At 40.7% G+C, this 24541-nt stretch overlaps 3 protein-coding genes and 1 long non-coding RNA gene across 4 annotated transcripts in view; 2 read left to right on the plus strand and 2 right to left on the minus strand.

Annotated features, from left to right (window-relative positions):
• Nucleotides 1–7688: 7688 nt before the first annotated feature.
• Nucleotides 7689–9938, plus strand: six7 (SIX homeobox 7). Its single transcript, XM_072459227.1, has 3 exons — nucleotides 7689–8096; nucleotides 8884–9047; nucleotides 9726–9938. Exons 1-3 carry the CDS (start codon nucleotides 7689–7691, stop codon nucleotides 9901–9903), a joined length of 750 nt encoding a protein of 249 aa, XP_072315328.1. The 3' UTR covers nucleotides 9904–9938.
• A 1891-nt stretch (nucleotides 9939–11829) lies between these two features.
• On the plus strand, nucleotides 11830–19315 carry LOC140371399 (actin-related protein 2-B). The gene is made up of 9 exons (XM_072458511.1): nucleotides 11830–11984; nucleotides 12994–13104; nucleotides 15344–15502; nucleotides 15615–15744; nucleotides 15823–15959; nucleotides 16522–16671; nucleotides 16762–16907; nucleotides 17011–17143; nucleotides 17597–19315. The coding sequence occupies exons 1-9, from the start codon at nucleotides 11937–11939 to the stop codon at nucleotides 17765–17767; spliced, it is 1185 nt and encodes a 394-aa protein (XP_072314612.1). The 5' UTR covers nucleotides 11830–11936; the 3' UTR covers nucleotides 17768–19315.
• A 714-nt stretch (nucleotides 19316–20029) lies between these two features.
• On the minus strand, nucleotides 20030–20435 carry LOC140371881 (uncharacterized). The gene is made up of 2 exons (XR_011928501.1): nucleotides 20208–20435; nucleotides 20030–20139 (listed from the first exon to the last, which is right to left on the minus strand). It is a non-coding gene; the product is annotated as an uncharacterized lncRNA (long non-coding RNA).
• Nucleotides 20436–24029: 3594 nt separating this feature from the next.
• Nucleotides 24030–24541, minus strand: part of rin1b (Ras and Rab interactor 1b) — a 54009-nt gene continuing 53497 nt past the window's right edge. Inside the window, exon 12 of the mRNA XM_072459233.1 lies at nucleotides 24030–24357. Coding sequence (XP_072315334.1) covers nucleotides 24034–24357 — 324 coding nt within the window. The 3' untranslated portion in view covers nucleotides 24030–24033. The remainder of the gene's footprint in view (nucleotides 24358–24541) is intronic.

The following is a 24541-nucleotide window of genomic DNA, read 5'->3' on the forward strand; positions in this document are numbered from 1 at the left end:
ACGAGGGAGCACAGGGAGGATATTCCCACATAATGGAGGCGTTTTGTAACCAGTGCCAGGTGGGATTAGCATAACACTAAGCCGCTAATGTAGGAGCAATACACACGCATATGCTTCGTAAGATTCTTCCCATTTGTCACGTTGAATGTCATTCGCCCAATGCGTCGCCAAAGAGTAACTATGAACTTGAAGTAGTGGCAGTAGCTCAGACATAGAAGTTAATCTGAGCTATCCGCATGGAACACAAACTTTATCTGTGAATTGTAAGCTTATTAAAACAAATACTGACTTGTAATACAAATTGTATGTTGTCAATGCCATTTAACGCAAACATTTTAAAAGGCGGATCCCTCCAAACGGCTGAACTTTGCTCCGAGCCAAATGCTTTTCGGATCGGTCATTTTGTCTGAGCCCGTTTCGCACACTAGAGGTCAGATATCTGTTTTAGAATGACCAAATTGAGGGCATGCCGTCATGTCGGATCTCTTTTTCTGAGTGTTGTTTTGCAAAAGGCTTAAATGTGTAAGCCGATGCCTCAAACACAGAGCAGCGATACTGTCAAAGGCGGCGTCATTATCTCGACCGATCCGTTCTTGGCAAGATCGGATTCCCACGAAACATCAGCGCGTTTGTGGAGGCTGGGGCTTTTATAGCGGCACAAAAGGTGAAGTAAATATAGCCTGGATTTGTGTTAAGGGACACCAACAACAACCAGAAATATCACCTTTTTCCATCTATTGTTAATTGTGTTTAAAGGAACAGTTTAAGATTCAGATTTCACAAAAACGACCCGCAGATACAAATACATAAATACATTCATATCAAACATAGCTTTACTGATAACAATTGTAATGGGGATTTATTCTTAATGAAAAATCAAATAAAATAAATAAAAAACATAATGATCAAGATGTTGATGTTTCCCGTGAGTTTAAGCACTTTCAGTACAAAATTTAAGTGCTTTGATTATTTCTTTAATGATGCAAATGCACTGATTTCTCCATTATTTAGCGAATAAAAAAACATATATAAGTTGCACTGGAGTATGAAATAAGGTTGCAAGTGTGAAAATAAAAGATAATATCACATGTCGCTCCGGAGTATAAGTATAAGTCGCACCCCGGCCGAAACTATGAAAAAAGGTGAAACTTATAGTCTGGAAAATACGGCATTAAAACATTAAACTATTAAAGAAATATTACCCAGTTTTTTAGGACGTCTGGGAAATTAAAAATCAATTGACAAACACGTGATTATCAGGCGGCACTTAAAATGTGTCTTTGAGTGTTTGCCGGCTGCATTCCTCTGGGCTTTTCTTTTTTATCAGCTGTGTCTATTGGATGAGGAGATCTGCCCTTATCAGCGGCGGCAGCGGTGGCAAAGGAGGAAGTGACCGCTGTAGTTTGTTTAGTTGTTCTTATGGTGTCTGAGAGCTAAAGCTAACACTGGAGCGGAGGGGGCTCGGGCCTGTCTGAGAGGATACCGCTATTGAGTTGCAAATGAGCTGGTAATTAGCTGCGACACATTTGCCTGCGGGGCCCGGCCTGTGTGGGTGTCATTGTGTGTTTTCTAACCTATTTTCCTCCGAATGGGTTGTCAGTGATAAGCAGATAATACTAATTACTTCTCCTCCCAATTGCTTGTTAATTGCGTTTAGTGTGGATTTATACAACATGTTAATACCCAAATCGCCCCCCGGCGCCTCCACACGCCTGCCCCCAGGGAAGCGGCACGTCGGCAAAAGCAACAGGTCTTTTCGCTAAGCATGATGGGGGGCATCGGCGCGGGACACTAATTAATTATGCCAAGAGGGGGCCATATATTAATAACACAATATTTATGAATGCCAGACTGATTTTTTTCTTTATTAGTGGATAACAAGTTAATTAATTCTAGCATTTAATTAGCAATAAATTCAAATACTGCTACTTTGCTGGGGGTGGTACAGCCAATCATGTGATGACCAGATTGTAGTAAATACCGAGCTGATTTGCTATAGGTTTCACAATATTTCACAGTATGGCACGAAACTTATCTTTTTTGCATTTATTTAACAGCAGGTGTTTAAATGGGTAAATAATATCCGGAAAACATGGATTCTGACTGTGAGCGCAGTCCCCTCTCCACAGATCTGACTTGTCACTCATCACCAGCTTGTCTTCATGGATATGGCTAAGTTTGCTGTCATACTGTTGAACATGCATCTCCATGGAGATTAGAAGGGTGGGGGATCTTCACCCAGAAAAGTTACAAAGTGCACCTCAAAGTTCTTTTATTCATGACCAGCAATTTAAGACAGACATTTTTTAAATTAAATAATGCGATCACAGAATAAGAATAAAATACTACAATGTCTGTTTTTCTTTTTGACTTATATAGGTTGTTTTATCATTGTTCATTGTTTAAAGTTGCACTAAATCACCAAAGTTCCTATGTTTGTGAATTCTGTTAATTTAATCTTTTATCAGCTGAATCTGATATTCTATAAACAGAATAAACTTACATTTTAACTTAACATAGGCTTCTTTACCTAATAAAGAGTGGGTACATGCTAGCTTTTCAATGTCAATGATACTCTCGATAAATTATTGTACAAAAATATAAGTTTAGTACAATGAGAAATGGAATGTTTTGCTGTTATTACACAGTTGGTTGATACTTACAACCTTTGCCTTGTCTTCAGTGCATCTTTTCGTCGCACACAGACCCAGCCCTACCTGAGCAAACCTAAAGGGTGGGGACGGTTGTTCAGGGGCAGCCGGATCAGGTGCTGACAAACCTAAGCACAAACTACAACAAACCCCTTGTTCACACGCACCCGTCGTCTGCCGAGGCCGTCTCATTCTTATCGCGGGGCAGTCGCGGCTTGGAGAGGCTTAAGCAGATTTGGGTTCAGTCTGCCCTCAAAGTGTTAAACAGATTTTGAGGAGGATTTGCAAAATGAAGGTGACTAAAGCAGTGGCGGGAAATGCCTCAAACTCATAATGGCGAGTGGTTGGATTAGCCTGGAGTATGATCCCCGCACGGTCCGACCTGCTGCCGGCCTTTTATACAACCAAACCCGCCTGGGTCCATGTGCCGTCGTGAAACATATTAATGTGCAATTACTGTCGTGATCACATGCAATGGTATTTATGTATTTATTTATTTTTATCTTTATTATTTTTTCCCCTCCATCCCTTGTTGGGTTTTGTCTATGGGAGTTTTTGTTTATAGAAGATCTTCTACTGAAAGTGTTTTTTCAAACTTCCTATAAGTAATCTGTTCTTTTCTTCTGTATCTACCTCTGTATCTACCTGCGTTGCATCAATGAAATTTCCCCCTGTGTGACAATAAAGGAATATCTTATCTTATCTTATATCACACCGATTCACCGCCGATTACACTATAAAGCTAGAGGCATTTAACTACTGTGGACGCAATGGTCAACGCCTTTGAAATAAATAATACAAATACATTTTATAACCCCTTTTTTATTTTTTAGCAATGTGCATTTCTTTTCTTTTTTTTTTAATGTATAAAAAAAACAGAACAAACAGAAAACAGAAACTGACTGAAGAGCAGAATTGAAATAAAAAATAAGCATCAACTTAATATTCAAAAACAAAATCACGCCATATTTAAATTAAATTAAAGTACTTGTCTCAAATAGTCCAAAGTCTTTGAAAATTGTCCATTTCCAAATTAAGTCTGACTGTTATTTTTTCCATTTGTTTTATGTTCGTTACTATGTCCAGTGCAGTCCTTGGTCGTTGGTGATGTTTGCTGAAGGTGTTCGCGTTAGCATACGTACACCTATTCACCATGTTCTCTAATCTGTTACTATCTTACATTGCATTTCAAGATGAAATGTCTGTTCTTGGTCTTGGATTTTATCAAATACATTTTCCTTAAAAAATGCGACTTATACTCCGGAGTGACTTATAGTCCGGAAAATACAGTACATTGTGATTCTAATAACAAGTAATAATCTGAAATCAATAAAAACAGAAAATTCTCAATTTTAACTACAACATTCTGTGTTTGTATGGGTATGTACTATATGTTAGTTATTGTTGGCATTCACAAAACCATCACTGTACTTGAACTATACTTGAATTAAATTAAAAATCTCCGATGTTTTGGATCAGCTCATTGTCTGAAAATCAGATTTGGAGTCAGTCATTAAAGCCCCTTACCTCATTCTGAACCAGCTCATCCTTCACCTGACTGCAACCTTTATGTAAATCTGTACATCTGCTGCGGCCGCCGTTGTTTAGGGATAAATCAATATAATTACACAGATTATCCTCCAAACTTGTCTCGGTTTGATTGAGCAGGGCAGTATAATAAGTGACACACCGCACTACTATAGGGAGCGTTCAGCGTATTGCGTTTGTATTCGAGTTGACAGATGCTGACGGGACCCTTAACCTAATTTATAATAAGAAAATTATCCTAAGACTGATTAATGAGCTGCGCAGATCACAGGGATAGAACTAATGCTTAATGCTGCGCGCTGGCATCGCTCCACCACACATCAACAACGAGTGGCAAAAGTAACAATGGGCACGACGGCTGAGAGTCACATTCCTATTAGACCTATTGATTCACAAATAACAATCATTAAATACACTTCAAATCAAATATTTTTTATAGAGGATGAGCAAAATATGTACCGTATTTTCCGGAGTATAAGTCGCACTGGAAAAAAAATGCATAATAGAGAAGAAAAAAAACATTTATAAGTTGCTCTGGAGTATGAAATGCTACTTTCAAGAGAGTGAAAATAACAAATAATATTAAAGCCGCAAGCGGCAATGATCGGCCCTCGCCACGCCGCCGCCGCTACGCCGCCACGCCGCAAGAGGAGGGGGCGCTAACGCGCCCCAATTGTCCTTTTATTACGCCTACTGCTGAATCTGTGACGCTGTCACATCTTCTCCCCTTTGTTGTACCATCAAAAAGCAATTTTATTTCGAATTCTTGGCAAAATGTGCGGCTTTGCCGCACAGAGACCGTGACTTTTCGAATAAAAATGTGGATACCTTTTGATGGTCCACCCCTGAAGATGAGTCTCACCAAATTTCAGGTTAATAGGGCTAACGCCCTGGGAGGAGTTTGTGAAAGTATAAAGTGTAAACATATTCTGGTGATTTCCCCATTGGAATAACATGGGAGGTTTTGGTCATCGCTACGGCAAAGCCATAATAATTATGACATGGGTCTCATTTACTTTTTTGATGGGGATGCTAAAATTGAGTTGTGTGTCAAATTTCATATAATTTTGCAAAACTAAACATTTAACCTCCATATAAAATCTGTAGGGGGCGCTGTGGCGCCAAATTAATTAATTTCACTTCAAGTAGGTTTAGGGCAAAGAGTTTAACAACTGATTCTAATTTGACGCAATTCGGACTTTATCTGCGCAAACGGCAGAAATGTTAAATTTGGGAGATTTCTGAAATTCTAGCTAAAGTTTGCGGCTTCGCCGCTCAGAGACCGTGACAGGTATCAATGTAATTTTAATAACTTTTGATGTCCCACTCCTCAGTACCATTTTCACCAAATTTCAGCTTTTTAGAGCCAACGCCCTGGGAGGAGTTCGTAAAAGTACGATGTTTGGAAAAACTCCCGAGTCATGCTTAGCCATTTTTGAACCAATATGGCCGAGATTTGGTTGGGCGGACGGCGTTACCGTAATAATATTTTTTACTTCTCTTGTCACCATCTACCTCTGCGCCAAATTTCATGATTCTACGATCAGATTTTTTTGGGGTCATTTCCTATCTCTCAATGCATTTTTGATACATTTGGGGGCGCTGACGCGCCAATTTTTTTATTTTAGAAAAGGGAAATAGCCAGAATGTAGAGAGGCACGATTTTTAGAGGTGTGCACATTTTTGTGACTTTTCGTCAATGTTCACCGGGTGAAAAATAGGGGGGGGGGGGTTGGTCCCAAGAAGAAAGAAAGAAGAAAGAATAATATTCTGATGCGAAAACAAGGTTTCCCATTTTTCAAATATCATAAACTATACATTTTCGAAAAGCGCTCGTGCTTTCCTACCTCATAGTGTGGGTCCCTGGTCACTGACGGGTACTTTCGTTAATTTTGAGTGGGCTCTGCCCACTTTGTGTTTTTGGCCCTCTATACAGTAATAATGTTCAATTTTTGCATTACATGCTTATATGCACGGAACATGCAAGAGATGGGGAACGTATTCGTGAGCTACTTAGCGCAAATGAGTGCTTTATATGGGGATGACGACCGCTTTAATGTAAAGTGCTCGTTTAGTGCGCACTTTTGCACGGGCTTCGCCCGTTTACAACGGTAATGTTCCATTTTTCCTACTACTAATTAGTATGCACGGGGCGTGCGTGAGTGAAGGAGTGCGTTAGTGAGTGTTTGGAAGTGGGCGAGCGCTTCGCGCTCGATTTCGTGCGCACTACGTGCGCACTTTCGCAGCCGTGCTTCGCACGGCCTTACGAGATTAATAGGCCTCTCGCCAGCTTGTGGCGCTCGGGCCTAATTACACATAAGTTGCTCCGGAGTATAAGTATAAGTGTAAATATAAGTATAAGTCGCACCCCGGCCAAAACTATGAAAAAACTGTAAATAATAATATGGCAAAATAAGCCTAAGATTTACAATAAGACATTAACAATTATCAGGCAAATATAATTGCACAATAGAATAAGGATAATATATGCCTACGTTTACCTCAACAGGTGAAATTCTAGCAAATTTATGAACATTTTTGCACATTGTTTTTATGTTGTAATGTGTGTGCTTCTGTGTTATCAACTTATTTATGTAGTAAGTCTGTTTCAAAGTCTAAATTTGGACCAGATAGAAATTGATTGAAACAAGTCTTGATTTTTAAAATATAAAAATCTGATCCTAATTTGTGATTTAAACATACTTTTTATCGCACACTTTATCTATAAATATATGTAAACTTGATCATTGATACAGGGACTAACTTGGCGATAAGTGCAACATGAAATGATGAACGATAATAGTAAAACAAACACGATGACAAAATAAAAGGCGGGTATCAGAATGAAAAATCCACTTACGATACCACAATATGTCATTATATAGACCTAACGGATTAACCTTGCGCCACGACTCCTTCTGTAGGTCAAACGAAACGTCTTAAATGGCTTGAACATGTCACTTCAGGATTACATTATTCTGTGCACGACAATAATCGCGCTCTTCTTGTAAATGGACTAATTGCCTGCTGTATTACCCCATTTCTCCTCCTCCTCATCACCATCATCACCACCATCACCATCCTCCTCCTCCTCATCCTCCTCATCATCAGCATCCCCCTGAGGCACGTCTCCAGATCCGACCTATTTAATAAGCTATCTTTGCTTGTTTGCTCACTGCAGCCACTCTTAACAGTCAATGTATCCCCGGGCTAAGCCAAACAAGCTGATCAGCCGTCACCTCTGCACATACCGCCCCCCGCTAAGCAGCTAATGGCCGGGGACGTATAATCCTTCTCAAAACAACTACAGAGATGCTAATTGTATCAAGCTATAAATACGAGTTGACTTGTCCACCCTCCGTGACTCGATCCTCCTCTCAGACCCACTACAAGCACCGGGGCCCCGTGGACGAGGAACCGGCGATGCTCCGGACGCGCTGATCGTTCACTTTTGGTCACTTTTTGGTCACCTTTGGGTCACTTTTCACGATGTTCCCGCTGCCGATGTTCACGCCGGACCAGGTGGCGCGCGTCTGCGAGAACCTGGAGGAGACCGGGGACATCGAGCGCCTGGGCCGGTTCCTGTGGTCGCTGCCCGCCGCCGTGCCGGGCTCCGCGGGCGAGGCGCTCAACCGGCACGAGTCGGTGATGCGGGCCCGGGCGCTCGTCGCGTTCCACGGCGGCAACTTCGACGCGCTCTACCAGATCCTGCAGAGCCACCGGTTCACGCGCGAGTCGCACGCCAAGCTGCAGGACCTGTGGCTGGACGCGCACTACCGGGAGGCGGAGAGGCTGCGGGGCCGGCCGCTGGGGCCCGTGGAGAAGTACCGCATCCGCAAGAAGTTCCCGCTGCCCCGGACCATCTGGGACGGGGAGCAGAAGACGCACTGCTTCAAGGTAAAAAAAAAACAAAGGCACATTTAGTTTTGATCAGTTAATAAGTTGTCCCAATAGGTCTTTCACTTAAATCATCACTATGTAACTTTTAATTATTGCACTGGAAAACGTCCTTACAGTGAGAGAACTTGCAACTCCACAAACCTGGCTCTTACTTGGCCTTGAGGAGCATCATTCTGCTTCTCTGCATAGAAATGATGTTATTTTGGCTATACAGAATAAACCGTACAGCTCCCCCAAAGTACGGTTTTCACTTTCTATCCCATGAATCATGCAGGGGAAGTGCCACCTCCAGAAAATGCCGCGGTTTCTCTTTAAGACAGCTTGCAAATACCACAGAAGTCTACTTATTCTGACGGATATCAAAGAGTAAACCTGATCCACACTTTTTTTATTGTCAATACTGTTAAAAAAAATAGGCAAATACACATATACAAGGTAGGCTAACTCAATATACAAAATATGTAAAAATACAAATGGTTCATCCAGACCGCAACAGGTGAAAGAGCAACAACTTTCTGCTTTTACTGACGTGTTTAAGCGCCCTCTAGTGGCTGCAGCTAGTTACTGCTCAATAGATACTAATTTTGCAGCACCATATTAATCCACTTAAGATGATCCTTTCATATACAAACATGGCTTAGGCGTTTATCTGATTACATGTTTAGAACCAGCCTAATATGATTATACACATTCAGGAATGGGATCGTGCCATTTGCGAGTCTCGTGGAGTTTTGAATGTCAAAACTTGGCCGTGTGTGTTGAAAAGTTGCCTCGTTTTTTGCAGGAGCGGACTCGCAGCTTACTGAGGGAGTGGTATCTCCAGGACCCTTACCCGAACCCGTCCAGAAAACGGCACCTGGCCCAAGCCACGGGACTCACCCCAACACAAGTCGGAAACTGGTTCAAAAACAGACGCCAAAGAGACCGCGCTGCCTCGGCTAAAAACAGGTGTGTTCAACTTCTCCCATCCATCCACATCATTATTAAAACAACCAATATTTAGCCAGGCAAGTGATAGACCACCAAAAACAAAATACAGATTGACCAGATTTGCCTTGATTGTTCGGCAAAACAAATAAGACTGTTTGAGATTTGGAAAAATTTGCAGTTACATTGTTGTTTTACTGTAAATAAAAAAATACTGACAGCAAGAAATGTCTTTGTTAAATGTAAATGTTTTTTAATTATATATATATATGTATTTTCCGGACTATAAGTCGCACCAGAGCATAAGTCGCACCAGCCAAAAAATTATGAAATGTGGTTGCAAATGTGAAAATAACAACTAATACCACATACAAGTCGCTCCGGAGTCTAAGTATAAGTATATAAGTATAAATATAAGTCTAAGTCTCACCCCGGCCAAAACTATGAAAAAAGGTGTGACTTATAGTCCGGAAAATACTGTATTCTTTTGTTAAGCAAAGACAGCCATAAATGCTTCAATTAAAAAATGTCAAAATGCGTTGTAATGAAAGAAAAACATATCACAACTCTATTACATTTCATAGTGGTTATGGCGTTTGCAGTCGACCATAAATAAAAGAGGATTTAGTTGTTTGTAATAGCAGTTTGAGTGTATAGTACTGTACCTTGTTAACTAATCCCCACCTCTTGTGTGCGCAGACTACAGCAGGACTCCTCACTACTGCCGTCAGAGAACTCTCCTGAAAACTCGGTCCAAGCGCGCCACCGTCTGGGCAGTCCGGGGAACAGCGACTCCAGCACATGCGCTGACCACAGGGGCACCGGGGCGTCCACTCCGGAGATTTCTGTGAGCAGCGACAGCGAGTTTGAGTCGTGAAATGACGGCTCGGCGACAGACTATTGACACAAAAACACACGAGGAAAGACACTTGAACTGCCCGTGGACACCGGAGGCTCTGTGGACACTGGACAAAGCTGTGGACACTGGACAGAGCTGTGGACACTGGACAGAGCTGTGGACACTGGACAGAGCTGCGACGGGGCAGATTTTCAAAGCAGAAAATTGTATGCAAATTTAAAATGCACTTAAATGCGCCATGACACATCAGCTTGACTGTTATACAAAATAATGCAGCAGTACCTTTACGTAAACAAGTATTTTATTGTCTTTTATTGCAATTACTTGTAGCAATAAGCCACAGTGATACAAGAAGCAGCAAGTGTTATGCAAAATAAATTGTAAAAGCCTGTAGTTAAAGATACAATAGACATGCGTAGAGCTGCTGTGATACTGGTATTACAGTAAAATAAGAAATAAGATGATTATGAACATATGCAATTGCCTTACAAGACACTACGAAGGGCACCAGGCTTATTATGCAAAGTACATGTTACACTATGCTGCTTAAAACCTTCTCATCTAACTTACATTTTGCCCGCTGTTTGGGCAGAGGTGGGTAGTTTAGCAAAAAAAACTGTACTCAAATAAGAGTGACGTTACTTCTAAATAATGTTACCCAAATAGAAGTACAAACCATTAAATTATGCACAAAATCTGGTATTTCAGGAAAAGGAAATCATATCTGAAGAAGGGATGCAAAAAATCTAATTATTTAATATTGTCACTCAACATAAACCTTTTGTCACTCAATCACAGTGGGAAGAGCAACCAAAACTTTAAATTAAGTAAGAGTACTGTTATTTCAAACTAAATATTACTTTAGTAGGAGTAAAAGTATGCAGTACAAGTATCTCAAGTATATGTACTACCCACCTTGGAGATGGGCTCGGCTGAAGCTGAAACAGAGAGAAAATGAAGCAATAATTGACTCAACGTGCCTCTTACATTTGAGATCTGAACTTATACTTCTAATACACACTCACAATGGCCTACTCCTTGCTTTCTTATCATCACATTCATTACTGTGTTTCATTTGTTTCTGATTTTGTACATGTTATCTGTAAATAAATAAAACTATTTTTTTATCCAAACATGTTTTCACTTGTATACAAGAAAATACATTGCTCTTAGTTAGCAAGCTAGCTGTTAGATTCGTGCTAGCCAACAGTCAGATAGATATTAGCTAACTTATTTGGAAATGCAATGTTATCAAGTTACTGTATATTATGTAAGCTAATCCTATAGCATTAGTATTACATTTTAATATGTCCACTGTTCACTAAAATGAATATTAATTTAAAAAACAGCACTTACATTTCATAATAGAACATTTATAAAGGCCAAGTGGCTATGCTAGTTACACCTTCATTGCTAACTTTTAGCTAATTCGCAAAATACTTCCTGTCCTGCTTACGATTACACATTTCCACAGTATTTATATATTTATGTCTTATCGGCACAAATAATACAGGTATCGTACGATTTAAAAACATTATAATCTAAAATTAATATTCTAAATATGATGAACTTCATAATAACCACTGCACTATGCTAATCCAATTTAGCATTTCTAGCAAAACAAACGGGAGTTACGGATCTTCCAAAGGGACAAAAAGTCAACACAAACACACAACTTTGTAGAACTATGTTGTTTTGACCGGAGTTATGTAAAACAATTCTATTTGAGAGATACTTTTAAACGAGATTCAAGTATTTCAAACAAAATCCAGTTATTTATGATTGATTATGTGTGTGTCAGAAGTGTATTTAGCGGTAATCTTGCCATTTAATCTTCCGCTTTCTTTGCGCGTCTTTCTTCAGTTTAAGGAACAATGGGCGTTCCCCCGGCTGTAGCCCCGCCCCCTCTCTGACAAGCACAAACAGCTCACACACACACATACCTGTCACTTCTGTCTGTCCATACACAGCTAATGCATGCGCAATATTTGATCATCCGCTCACCTGCAGCATTGTCCTAATTCGGAGGGGACTTTGCTGGCGTTTTCACCATGGACAGCCAGGGCAGGAAGGTGGTGGTGTGTGACAATGGGACTGGGGTGAGTAAAAAGTGACATTTCCTGTTTTAAGTCAAGTTTTTTTTTTTTTGGAGTGACATTTGTGCAACTACAGTCTTCACAGTCTTCACGTTGAATCGGTGACTTTATTGTTATCACGTACTAACGCTGCACAGGAGTACTTTGGGTGTGCTCAGCCTCACCGTGCATGCGTCTGAACTTGTCAATTGCATGTTTTCTGCTCTCACACGGCCATAAATGGTTGTGATGCTTTGAACTGCGCTCGCATTGGTTACAAAACAGGAAGAAAGTGCAACAGTGAAACCCCCGCGTGAGCACACTTCTGTTTTGTGGCTTGCAATGTGCACAATTATAGAGAAGGCTATAAAAAAAGTTAAAGGGGCCATTGGTTGCTTTTGTGGGTGTTTTTTGTTGTTGTTACCAAACGCTTGTAGATTGTTCCTGGTTTGACTCTGTTGCCCTCAGGATAAGGAATGTGTCTGTGGTCACCTGGGCATGTTGGGACAGTGCTTTTGAGGTGCAGCCCTGACTCAAGCAAGTCTTAAAAATCTGAATAATACAGCTGCTGACATTGGTTATTGTGGTGAAAGCTTTTATTGCAAAAGTTTGAACGTTTGCAAAGATGTGACCCCAGGAAGATGGAGTATTAATCATGTAAACAGTAACTTGAGATAGTGCTGTGTAAATGTTTGAATAGGGTAATTTGACTTTGAGAACATTTTTTTAAGTCAGTCAACAGAAAGAGAGATAGTATTCAGATATTGTACTTTAAAATTGGTACTTTAGTGGAATAATGAGTGTAAATCAAGCTCTTAGAAACCTAAAATGACATCATATTCAAATGATTTCTCAAGGAAGCGTGCGTATGGAAGGAAATGAGTATGAGATTGTTCATTGAATTTGAAATCTGGTAAATCACACCTTGGTTTTGCCTGTTGGGGTTGATTCAAATGCCATATTATGAAAGTAAGATCGGTAAGTAAATAGCCATTGTAGTGGGAAAGATTAACTTGTCTTATCTTCTTCACAGTTTGTCAAGTGCGGCTTTGCTGGGTCCAACTTCCCTGATCACATATTTCCTGCTATGATCGGCCGGCCCATAATACGATCCAGTGTTAAAGTGGGCAACCATGAAATAAAGGTAAAGTATGTGTTGTTAGTGTGTCATTTCTAGCTCATACATCGTTTCCAGCCATCTTCCTTTAAGATAAGATAAGATAAGATATTCCTTTATTGTCCCACATGGGGAAATTTCATTGGTGCAACGCAGGTAGATACAGAGGTAGATACAGAAGAACAGATCACTTATAGGAAGTCTGAAAAACACTTTCAGTAGAAGATCTCCTATAAATAAATAAAAACTCCCATAGACAAATAAATAAATAAATACCATTGCATTAATCAACTTTATTCATAGCGGGTTAGATAATACAATTTGAATCTTACTGTTTGTTTTAACACGTTTTAGTCATTGCAAGTTTATATTGTAGTTGAATAAACCAGCATGTTGAGAAAACTGTATTCTCCCACTGATTAATCCTTAATAAACAATAATACAATAAAGTGTCATAAAGTAATGCTATCAAAAACCTACTTTGATTGTGATAATAAAACATGTTTTTCCCATCAACCTTGAATAAACTGAAAAAAGGAATTTTAAAAAAGCCAAATAGGTTCACTTCATAGGCAAGACTATAGTTGAGTCTTTGTTCTTGCCAGGTTTCTTCTCCTCCTTATTATTCTTTTTAGGAGGCATTTTTGACCCCCTAACATTGATGAATGTCCCACATGGGGACATAGACCCGATCGGCTCGGCCTGAACTCCAATAAAATGGAAGTTGTGAGAACGCCCGTCGCAGCAGTGCCGACTAGTTCAAAAAAGAAAAAACATGAAATGCTTAATCTTTGGCCTAGGCACATGAGACTTGGGACAGTGATAAAGCTACCTTTGACCTCTGACCTTTGAGGGGTAAAACACACCTGGCAGCATCGCTCTATGATAAACAGGAAGTCGCATTAGAATTATTATTCTTTAGACTTAATTTTTTTGACTTTATTCTTTAGACTTTATTCTTTAGACTTTATTCTTTAGGCTTTATTCTTTAGACTTAATTTTTTTGACTTTATTCTTTAGACTTTATTCTTTCTGCCACAACTCGAGAGGGAGAGGGGGAGAGAGAGAGGGGGAGAGGGAGAAAGGGAGTGAGAGAGAGGGAGGGAGATTGTAGGATTTTTGACGCGTTTCCACTCTAGCCCGGGTCATTTTGTAGTCTCACTCCATTTTTGTAGTTCCTCCTCTTTATTTTCCTGCCTCTGGACAGGCGGGAAGGCGGTCGCGTGGGAGGCGAGAGCCATCATCGCCGCTTCCGCGGCTTTAATTTATTCTTATTATTGTTCTTTCATGGTCATTTTGCCACAACTCGGGCATTTTTGACCCCCTGAACATTGATGAATGTCACACATGGGGACATAGACGCGATCTGCACGGCCCGAACTCCAATTAAAAAAAAAACAAAGAAAAAGAAAAAACATGAGACTTGGGACAGTGATAGAGCTACCTTTGACCTCTGACCTTTGACGAGTAAAACACACCTGGCAGCATCGCTGTATGATAAACAGGAAGTCAGCCATGTTGACTTACTGTTTATAAAAAAAAGTCAAAGGTGGCTTTTTTTCTCAAAATCGTACTTGTCCTAGGTTTTTTGTCCGATCGAGCTCAAAACAACACCTTTTGCATCTAAAGACATTGAAATTTAATAAATATTCAAAAGAATGTTGATATTCTTTATTGTCTCCGCGTAACACGCCCTCAAAAAAGGCTTAATTTCCAAGTCACGCCTAATGGAATGGATCTACGGAGCTCATATTTCACTCACTAATGAGCTTTTATGATCTGAGTGGAAATAATTAATACCATGTAACAAATTTACTCTATAGCGCCCCCTACCCATTGTGTGAAAAACTCAACATTGTCTGTTTTGATTGAAACTCATGGATTATATTCTCCTCGAGACGCCATGAAAAAAGTGCATTGCAGATATTGTGTATTTTCACAATTGGCCCGTAGGGGCGCAATGAATGCCTTCACTTCCTCTTCCTCTTTTATTTTGATGGAGCATTTCCTCTCGTACCGTGGTCTTAGCATTAGCGTTAGCATCAGCATTAGCTGCGGGTCTCTGTTGCTAGGTGACGGAGGTACAGGGAGGAGGGGGTCTAAAGAATAAAGTCTAAAGAATAAAGTGTAAGTGAAGTGTCGGGGCGATCGCCATCAAAACACGGTCGCGCGGGTGGCGAGAGCCATCATTGCCGCTACCGCGGCTTTAATTTTTATTATTGCTCTTGTCTAAAACTCAATGATAAAAAGTAGTTTGACTCGTCAGGACTTGATGGTGGGAGACGAGGCGAGTGATTGCCGTTCGATGCTAGAGGTGACTTATCCCATGGAGAATGGGATGGTGCGCAACTGGGACGACATGGTGCACCTTTGGGACCACACTTTTGGACCAGAGCGCTTGGACGTCAACCCAAAAGACTGCAAGGTACAAAAAGAACCCACAAAATCCACAAAAATTCATTGCTATTTCCATTAGTTTTTGCACTAACCTTGTTGAACAAAGGAGCCATTTTAAATGAGATGATTTACCATTTTAGATCCTGCTGACTGAGCCTCCAATGAACCCAGTCAAGAACAGGGAGAAGATCACAGAGATTATGTTTGAAAATTACCAGTTTCAAGGGATTTATGTGGCCATCCAGGCTGTGCTCACCCTCTATGCACAAGGTGCCGTTAATATAAACAGACTGTGCAGTGGCTGATGAAACAAGCGAGTACTTACCTCTCCTTGTCTGGAATCTGAAGGTTTGCTGACGGGTGTGGTCGTGGACTCAGGAGACGGAGTGACCCACATTTGTCCAGTGTATGAGGGATTCTCTTTGCCTCACCTCACTCGCCGGCTCGACATCGCAGGACGAGACATCACACGCTATCTCATCAAGGTACAAAATGCACATTTAAGAGGTAGCTTTGCTTAGCTCTTTGTCTTACACAAGACAGAAAATAGTACCCTAAAGATGGGATGCATTTATTTTAAGTGCATTTGAAACAAAAACCTTTAAAAATAGTTAAGATTAGGCACGTTTACTTGAAGAACACAATCTGTTTCATTCAAAGTGCTTTACATAACAGGAAAATATTCATTAAAATTACAATACAAACAGATACAAAGATAAGTATTTCAGCTGAGCAGCTGTACATTTATCAGGTCTGACTCAGTTAAAACTATTTTTTCAGCATGTTCCTGTTCTATAGCATTAGGACAGAAAAACAGACAACCACAATCATTACAATAACTAAGCACTCAAGCCGTCACAGTCAGTGACTAGTTCAGCCAAATAAGTCTAGGTTTATGCCTTTTTCAAATGGACATCAGAGCTGCTTGTCCTCAGATAAGGGGGACATCATTCCAGAGCCTGGTGTAGGTTTGGAAGAGTTTATTTTCTGTGATTAGCCTGATAAAACCTCAGAGATAAAACACTTCTTAACAATCTGTGTGTTTAGCTCCTGCTGCTGCGAGGTTATGCCTTCAACCACACGGCCGACTTTGAGACCGTGAGGATGCTGAAGGAGAAGTACTGTTACGTGGCATACAACGTCGAGCAGGAGCAGAGACTGGCCAATGAGACCACTTTTCTGGTCGAGACCTATGAGGTGGGTCTGCACTTTACTGAAATCCCCTCTTTTCACGTCGACGCTCTTGGTGTCGAATGATGATGCATGTATTTGCTGTCCACGCCACAGCTTCCTGACGGGCGGCAGGTGCGCGTGGGCGGAGAGCGCTTTGGGGCTCCAGAAGCTCTGTTTCAGCCTCATCTCATCAACATCGAGGGGGCAGGAGTGGCCGAACTACTGTTTAGCACCATCCAGGCCGCAGATATCGACCTAAGGTAACGAACACCTTAAGGCCAAGAGGCTCACTTGAGCTTCTCCTCACAAGAAACCGACCTAACTTATTTAAGATTGTATTCATTTGCTTTATCCGTCTCGCAGGTCAGACTTCTACAAGCACATTGTCTTGTCCGGGGGGAGCACCATGTACCCAGGACTTCCATCTCGACTGGAGCGAGAGATCAAGCAGCTTTACCTGGAGAGAGTCCTGAACGGAGACACGGAGAAACTTTCTGTAAGTTTGAAACGGAGATTAGTAATAACACTTTAACTACTGCCACAAACAGGCGATTGTTTATTCATTATTGCAGCAGTTTAAAAGAGGATTTACTTGATTAAGTTGATGAATTACTCAGTCTAGGAGACAATCGGAATAATAAGAAATGAGCACTGTTGGCATAGCAAGTATTCTATCTTATGAATGCTTAAAATGCCTCAAAATGTTGGGTATAAACAGGAAATTGAAACCCAAAAACACTACGTAATTGAAACCAAAAACACTATGTAATTTGCTACGATTAATTCATATATGAATAACATATAGATAATGGCTGTACAGTGAAGTGTAGACAGGTTATCCATGTGGAAAGACCCAACTAATTAGCTGTAATAATAGATAATACGTCATAGTAATAGTAATTTGAATCAGCTGGTACATATTTCCATAACATCACCTTTCTTTTTGTAGAAATTTAAGATCCGCATTGAAGATCCTCCGAGGAGAAAGCACATGGTTTTTATGGGAGGAGCAGTTCTGGCCAACATCATGAAGGACAAGGACTCCTTTTGGCTGACCAGAGAAGAATACGAGGAGAAAGGCTTAGGGGTGCTGCAGAAACTCGGAAGTAGCATCAGATAAATACACACCGTACAGATATATGGCATTTTAAACATTATGTGTGGGAAATCTTGTTCATGTTGGCTGCATTCAAACTTTAAAAAAAAACATCAATATTTTGACTATATTAGGATTCAGTCTGGATAAAACCAGGACCAATCAAGGGCTAAACCAGGACTAAACCAGGACTAAACCAGGACTAAACCAGGTCTAAACCAGGTCTAAACCAGGACTAAACCAGGACTAAACCAGGACTAAACCAGGACTAAACCAGGACTAAACCAGGTCTAAACCAGGTCTAAACCAGGACTAAACCAGGACTAAACCAGGACTAAACCAGGACTAAACCAGGACTAAACCAGGTCTAAACCAGGTCTAAACCAGGTCTAAACCAGGTCTAAACCAGGACTCATCCACGTCTAAACCAGGACTAAACAAGGGCTAAACAAGGGCTAAACCAGGTCTAAACCAGGACTAAACCAGGTCTAAACCAGGTCTAAACCAGGACTAAACCAGGACTCATCCACGTCTAAACCAGGTCTAAACCAGGTCTAAACCAGGACTAAACCAGGACTCATCCACTTCTAAACCAGGTCTAAACCAGGACTAAACCAGGACTAAACCAGGCCTAAACCAGGACTAAACCAGGACTATACCAGGACTAAACCAGGACTAAACCAGGACTAAACCAGGACTAAACCAGGACTATACCAGGACTATACCAGGACTAAACCAGGACTGAACCAGGACTAAACCAGGACTGAACAAAAGGACCAAAACAAGTCTGCATCTGGACTAAACTGGAACCAAACTAGGACAAATGTGAACACAGCCAAGTTTTCATAGCCTCCTAATTAGTTTTTATGGGGAGATCTTTTTGATAAATACTTTTGTAAAACTTCACGGAGCAATTGGAAGCATTCTGTCTCCTCTCAAAATATTAAATGTCTATATATCCTTTTTGTTTTGCAAGGAAAGTTAAGGCTTACCTATAGAAATTATAGCTAAACATTTTCAGTTACGATTCTATGCATGCTCTTTTATTCATTCATTTATGGATGGCTGCAGGGGGCAGTTCAGTGCAATCAATTCAAAAGTAATAATAAGTTACAAGTAGTGATACAAACAAACAAACAAACAAACAAAGGTACGTGGTCTTAGCATTAGCGTTAGCGTCAGCATTAGCTGCGGGTCTCTGTTGCTAGGTGACGGAGGTACAGGGAGGAGGGGGTCTAAAGAATAAAGTCTAAAGAATAAAGTGTAAGTGAAGTGTCGGGGCGATCGCCATCAAAACACGGTCGCAATAAAGTCTGGCGGTAATGCAACACTCGGATGTCAACCGCCATAAAACAACAACAACAACAACAACAACAAAACACGGTCGCGCGGGTGGCGAGAGCCAGATGACTACCATTGAAACCTTTTGTACTTACTGAATTATATTTCAGTTTGGATCATAGCATCTCACTGGGACTATTCAATTGGCTTGTATGTTTGTGTGAATGCTTCTCGGTTGCTAAATGTCAAATTATCATTGCAATAAATAAATAAAATATTGAGTGCAAAGTACACACCCTGATCAACGTCTTGAATCTCTTAATAAAGAGCTCCCTCCAGTGGTCAGTTATCGCACTACAAATATACCATATAGATCAGGGGTGTCCAAACTTTTTTCACCAAGGGCCGCATTTTGAAAGTTATACGGAGCAGAGGGCCACAAACAACCCTAAAACGTTGATTTTTTTGCATTTGACATAGTTTTGATACCTCCACACCTTTAATAAGACTTAGAACATTAATATTATATATCAAAATGCTTCAATCACTCCAATTTTACAGTAAAAACTACTACTTTTTGTTGTTTGGACCAACTTAGCAGGAAGCTGGAGGGCCAACAAAAATTGGTCGGAGGGCCGCATTTGGCACCCAGGCCCTAGTTTGGACATGCCTGATATAGATAAACCATAACCTTGGGATGTTATATTCAAATATTCACAATTATTGACACCATGAAAACAATGCTTCACCTTCTGTCTATTAAATCCCTCTCTTGTATGTGAACAGCTTTGGAAAATCAAAGTGCCTGAGGGATAAAGTGAAGTTAACGTGACGTAAACAGCCATATAACACTTATGTTTACGTTTTAGGGTATAGATCGATGACTTAATTTTGCCTCAACGATTGTATGATTGTATTGCAACATTAATAATCACAACTGTTGTATTATTAAAAAACGGTTAATCCCGACACCCCGTCCACGTCACACAAATGATCGGCGTCAGCTTGCAGGACAAATATAGCAATAGTCTTTATTGCGATACTGAATTACCTGACAAAATACAGTCATGTCTTTTTTACACTGAAAAATAGTGAGTTCTCACAAATAACACATGCTTCACGCACACACAGTCACACACAGTCACACACAGTCACACACACACGCACGCACACACAGTCACACACACATTCACACACACGCCACATTCGCAGAACCTTCACGTCGAATGAGAAAGCATGCAATTTCCTTCAAAACATAGTAGCAGGCCACGAGCTGTAGCCTCTGAACAACAATCATACTTCGATTTTGATATCTAGCCCACAAATGCAACAAGTCAAAGTAGTTTAAATACACTATATGCACTGCAAAAAAAGAATATCTACATCTAGTTAAATTACTCAATCATCCGCATTTGATGGTGGAGGTGCAGGAGCTTATCACAATGGGAGATTTACTGTTTTTGAAAGAAATATCCCAGCTGCAAAAGCCAAAAGTGATCATTATTTAGACCTATTTAACTTGTGCCTATAAGTCCTTGCTATTGACTATTATATCATGTATTTAGGGTTGATTTTTGTTTAATTTAGTTTATTTATGCCAGCTTTTTGTGCCAGCTTTTGATTTTTCTGAATGACTATGGTAATTACAGAGGCATTGACCATAAGCCTGGGACAAAGCATCTGCATTTTTACAGTTAAACAGCAGATTCCACAGTTGAATTCCGACTGATAACATGTTGTGATGTCACGTGAACCCAACAATTTCTGTTGTTTTAAAAAAGTTTTAAGACCCAGACTCATTTTTCTTGTTTTCAGGTGTTTTTAGGGCACAATACTTCTTATTTCAAGCCAATAGCGCGCAGGATTAAACAACAATACTTTACAGGTCAGATGTGCCAAACGACCATAAAGAACAATGTAAAATAGTAAAACAAAAGAGTGGCAGAACCACCTGACGAGCTGCTGGGTCACTACTGGTGAATATCGTACATTTATCATACTAGTGTCAGAATACTTTTGAAATGAATGCTTAGTTTAGTGTTATTTAGCATCTTAAAATATCTGTTGTTTTAACCAAAAAATCAACGGCAGAAAAAGTCCTATTTCAAGCCAAATTATCGAAATTGTCACAAAACAGAATAAAATAATGTCACGTGAGCAATAACATCTTAACCCTTGACCTTAACAGGTCAAAACTACCGTATTTTCCGGACTATAAGTCGCACCTTTTTTCATAGTTTTGGCCAGGGTACGACTTCTACTTAATTTATACTTATATACTTATATTTATACTTATTTTGTACTTATATACTTATACTCCGGAGCGACTTATATGTGATATTATTTGTCATTTTCACACCTGCAACCGCATTTCATACTCCAGTGCGACTTATATATGTTTTTTTCTTCTCTATTGTGCATTTTTTTGGCTGGTGCCACTTATACTCCAGTGAGACTTATAGTCCGGAAAATACGGTACTCAAATCCTGAGTCGGAATAAAAATGATGAGTCACAATATCAACTGTAGCTCTGTGGTAGATGTGCCGTTTATGCCACCACTGTTTGCCTCACTATAAAACAACACGTGTCACTACGGTTACAGATCAGACGTTGAACTTTGTGCCAGTGTTTGTTTCATAACCGGGACCAAACATTTTGACAGAAAAACAGCAAACTCCCCCCGTGTAATTCTGCCCCGTCCTCCAGCTCGATTTCACCTTTTCACACGAATTCAAGAATATTCAAGTCATTTTAACCAGTGCTAGATATTGACGTTTTGCAGTGTGATTATTGATCAAACAGGAAACAGTCAGTGGGGGGGGGTGAGACGCAGCAGAAGACCCCGCAAAAGAGGCGTGGTTTCATTCGTTGTACATTCACCCAGATGCCCCGAAAGGCTCTGGCTTGTTGGTCCGATTGTACAGTTACAGTGCAGTGCAAAAGCCTTAGAGAGGTGTGAATAAACTTGTCTTGTCAGCAATTTGTTGGGGGAAAAGGTAAGAATAGTGGTGAAAGAAGAACATTTTCACATGCGGTGTTTGGCTCCTCTAGTGTTTTAGACATTCTGGACTATTTATAGAGTTACAGTAAGTGCCAAAATACCAATAAAACTTAGACACGATGAATAATAACTATGCATTTCAACCATTTTTGTTATATTTTGAATGGAAATAGAGGGGCAATCACACTTACAACACTCATAAACTGTACAATGTAGGAAAATACATTATTTTAAAGTTTTTATAAAAAGGAAATGTTAATTTTGGAACTTAACTACAACTTTATTTAAATTTGTGGGCCTTAAAATATTGATATTGATATAGACAATTACTGGATATCGGCCACAACAAGCAAGACAAATATTAACTTTACTCAGCTGAAAATCAAATCTACATTGGACCATTCTTATTGATTATTGTACATTAATGGTCACTTTACGCTGCAGTGTTCATTGGCAATATATATTTGGTGTATTTTATTAGATCTTCAAGCAACAAGACAGGAGCATTCCATTATGTTGCACTTTTATTCATTTAAACCTGTCCAAGACTTTTGCACAGTACATACGCTTGTCCAACAAATTATAGAAAAAAATGATTGCAATTGTCTAAGCATTAAACTCTCGACACAGAAAAATACATTAGTTTACATTCACAAGTCATTCAGAAATCCAGGTGGTCGTGGTCTGAAGTAAAAGAGGCCGACGCGCTCGCTCGCCGCCTACTCTCCCATTAGTGCGCCTGCCAACAACACTTAATACTCGCGCAGGTGGGAGTGCGGGTCGCAGCTTCGGTAAAAGTAAAAATAAACTCATCTGCGTGGGCGATTTTCAAAAATAAACTTCCTTTTTCGGGCGATTAAAACAACGTTCCTCGCCGAGTTAACAGGTGCCATGTCGCAAAAGGGGCGCTCGTCATCCATCGCTTTGGTTTCGGGAGGTTTGGTCTTCACGTTCGTCATCGTTAAACTGTTTAAAATCATACGATCGTGTGCAAAGGCCTCGCTGCAGTGTGGAAATGTTCTCAGCCAGTGGGGATTAAGTCGTTTTGCATATTCTGGAGGGTCTGGTACTACTTTAAGAGCGTAAATGTGAAAAACTAGCAAACCTACACGTACAAATCATTTTGAAATTCTGATTTTGGTGTGGAGCCAGACCAAACTTGACATTTTTTTGCACCAAATATAAAGCGATAGCAAAAGTACAAGTGACTTTCACATCTATCTCGTCTAGTATTGTCACCAGAACTGATTTCAATACCATAACGATGATTAAAAACACAAAATGATAGTACTTTCTTCATGTTACCTTGTGGCCTTCAATTATTTCTATAAGGATTATTCTAAAACTGTTCAGAAAATGTAGTATATTAATGAAAGTTCAAATGAATATCTTGTTTTGATGCTATTTTTGTATCAATTAGTATCTGATTTTGGCATCTGACTGCAACGTGTTTCTTTAGCATTGTAAGTCAAAATAATCTGAATACCTCCATATTTTGTGTCTAATCTGATTCAAAAGACCAAGTCCAAAAGACCTTTGCACAATTGTTCTGTATGTTTAACTCCACACAAGGGTTTGCTGATCAACCTTCAAATATTCCAACAGACAAAAGTAATCAAAGTAATAATAATCAGAGGTCCAGAGGAGGTGTACAGTGAGAGGGTTACATCACACACGCACGCACGCCGTTAGCCTTTTCACAAAGCCAACAGGAAGTTCCATTCTGTTTCCAGGCAACAGTCTCACGGAAACCGTCTCTGGACCGGAGCCTTGTTGGGGTTTTTGGTGATGTAATCCTTCAGTGTATGGGTTCAAGCAACAATCAGAAAAAAGCGGTTAACACACATTTCCAGGTCACAAATAGTCACAAATAGGTCAGATCCGGGTCCGATCCGCTCTGCACTGGAGTTTCAAAAGTGTGTCGGACCCAAGACGCAAAGGTTGGGTTCAAAAAAACGAAAAAGAAAAAGCAAACATTGTCGTGGCGCTCTTCTTCTCTCCCCCCGCTCACTCCTCACACACGGATTCGCTCAGGTCCACAGCGCCCCCTCTGGTGAGCCGCCGCATCTTGCTGAAGTCGTGGTCCGTGCGCAGGTAGGAGAGGGAGGGCCCGCCCTCGCTGTGGCTGGCCAGGTCCTGCGGCTGGGCCTGGGGCGGCAGGGCCCTCATCTCGCCGCCGCTCCGCCAGAACAGCGTGTACTGCTGCGGGTCGGGCACCTCGAACGTGGCGGCGCACAGCTGCGCCAGCGCCTGGCTCGTCTCGCCCGCCCGCCACTGCAGGGTCCGCACGGCGCTCCGGTCCCCGTCCTGGAAGAGTATCCGAACGCAACGCTGCGGGAGGGGGACACAAGGGGGGTCAGTGTCAATGTGACTTTACTGGTGTCGTCGCTCTGTCTTTGAACGTTCCACAGTTCACGTCAGAATTGGGACTAAACCAGGACTAAACCCAAAACTAAACAGTGACTAGAACAGAACTAAACAATGACTTGACCAGAACTAAACAATGACTAGACCA

The sequence above is a fragment of the Eucyclogobius newberryi genome, unplaced genomic scaffold (assembly GCF_026437365.1).
Source record: "Eucyclogobius newberryi isolate DKJ021-1_F unplaced genomic scaffold, fEucNew1.0.hap1 SCAF_22, whole genome shotgun sequence".
Classification (NCBI taxonomy): domain Eukaryota; kingdom Metazoa; phylum Chordata; class Actinopteri; order Gobiiformes; family Gobiidae; genus Eucyclogobius; species Eucyclogobius newberryi.